General features: G+C 35.1%; 1 protein-coding gene across 5 annotated transcripts; it reads left to right on the top strand.

Annotated features, from left to right (window-relative positions):
- The first annotated feature begins 329 nt into the window (after nt 1-329).
- On the top strand, nt 330-1,395 carry LOC116163787 (peptide deformylase, mitochondrial-like). Of its 5 annotated transcripts, XM_031477904.1 has the most exons (4): nt 330-488; nt 547-792; nt 851-971; nt 1,025-1,395. In XM_031477904.1, exons 1-4 carry the CDS (start codon nt 486-488, stop codon nt 1,213-1,215), a joined length of 561 nt encoding a protein of 186 aa, XP_031333764.1. In that variant the 5' UTR covers nt 330-485; the 3' UTR covers nt 1,216-1,395. The 5 variants fall into 5 exon arrangements, 2 of the variants coding, with proteins under 2 accessions (XP_031333764.1, XP_031333763.1); XR_004143807.1 differs by having other exon boundaries at nt 330-757; XR_004143806.1 differs by having other exon boundaries at nt 330-757; nt 847-971.
- The last annotated feature ends 357 nt before the right edge of the window (nt 1,396-1,752 follow it).

Genomic DNA, 1,752 nt, shown 5'->3' with positions numbered 1-1,752 from the left:
AACACTCAAAGTTACCTTGTATATAAAGTACGAGATGGAGGCGTTCTTAAAAGAACGATTTTTAAAGCAATGAGACAATAAAATGTGTTAAATACGAAAGACAAAAACGAACCACACACGTAATGACAATACAAGAAGATTTGACGTTATATTTTGTTTTAAAGCTTAAATTCAATCATATGTAAGTTTGGCATCATTGCGGTAAGGAATAAGGATAGCGTTATTGAAGAATGACGCAAATTAGTAAAGGAGGGATATAGTCCATAAGACCCCATACTGCATACTAAGGTGCGAATGCTCTATAGTTAAATCACTTGAAACGAATACAGCTATTGTTGATTGTATTCTGTGGTCTGAACGGTGTTCTCTAACCTATAAAACGGGATCTAGCCAAAGACTTTTTAAGTATTAAAAATGAATTCTAAATTGCCTTATACGGTTTCTTTGAATTTATATCGAAAACTGAGTTTTGGAAAATTTAAATCATGGTACTGTGGCTTAGTAAAGAAAGCACCACCAATTCCTCCATATTCACATATTATTCAGACAGGTGATCCTGCACTAAGAGTAGTTTCGGAACAGGTACCCAATAATCTCGTGCATACTCCCGAAATAAAATTCTTAATGCAAAGATTAAAATCAGTGTTTGAAAGATATGGTTGTGTTGGTTTATCTGCGTGCCAAATTGGAATTCCGCTACGAATAATTATTGTGGAATTCAACAATAATCATATGAAGCAGTACTCCGCAGAAGAATGTAAGCATAAAGAAATACAAGTTCTACCACAAACAGTTATGATTCACTACCTGTGAAATGTTCAATTTTTTTAGTTAGTTTTGTTGTAGCTAGATATTAGTTAATCCCGAATTACGAGTCTTGGATTACACAAAGATCACTCATACAGAGGGATGCGAGAGTGTCAGAGGATTTATTGCAGATGTGCCTAGGTATCGTTCAGTGGAAATTAAAGGTAAAATTTTTATTTAAAAGATTGTATTTGAATCTATACCTTATAATTAAAAGGTGCCAATGAAAATGGAGAGGAAATTATCCTGAATGCAAATGGGTGGATTTCGAGAATTTTTCAACACGAATTAGACCATCTTAATGGAAAACTATATACAGACATAATGGACCGTAAAACTTTCTCCTGTAGTTGTTGGGAGATTGTAAATGAAAAGGGTGGAAAAGTTGAATTACCATTTAGTCCATAATTTGTGATATTAACAAATGTCTGAGTTACCTACATTTATGTTAATTATTTATTAATCAAATTATGTAGAACCATGTTTCCCTGTGCAGTTCCTTATTGTTAATCTAGCTAAAACCTGTTGTCTTCTTGTTATTTGGAAATGTGTTTTTTGCACAGAATCAATAAAAGAAGATTAAGAGCAGTAATACTTTCATGTCATTTTGTTTAATAAGGAGTGTGGGGGCGGGACACTTCCCCAAATGCCCATAATGCAGACACGTCATTTTGATGGTCCCGTTTAAGTACGTGTATTCGACAAAACGCTGTGCAGCGTCAATCTTGCAATATAACCCAATGATACTTGAATACTTCTGTCACACTTTCAATTTCCATTTTTGTTATACTGTCATAACTAAGGGTTTTTTACTCCCACCAGCATCATTCATCTTTATGCATTCGCGCGATGCAAATTGGCGCGGTACCCTGTACGGCGTCGCTAATACCGTTTGTTACTGAAGTGGTGTACGGGCACTGTCGTTTTGGCGGGAAGTCGTGTTTA

The sequence above is a fragment of the Photinus pyralis genome, unplaced genomic scaffold (assembly GCF_008802855.1).
Source record: "Photinus pyralis isolate 1611_PpyrPB1 unplaced genomic scaffold, Ppyr1.3 Ppyr1.4_LG2, whole genome shotgun sequence".
NCBI classification, from domain to species: domain Eukaryota; kingdom Metazoa; phylum Arthropoda; class Insecta; order Coleoptera; family Lampyridae; genus Photinus; species Photinus pyralis.
The sequence above is the reverse complement of the archived record's forward strand: the minus strand, read 5'-3'. Positions and strand labels throughout refer to the sequence as shown.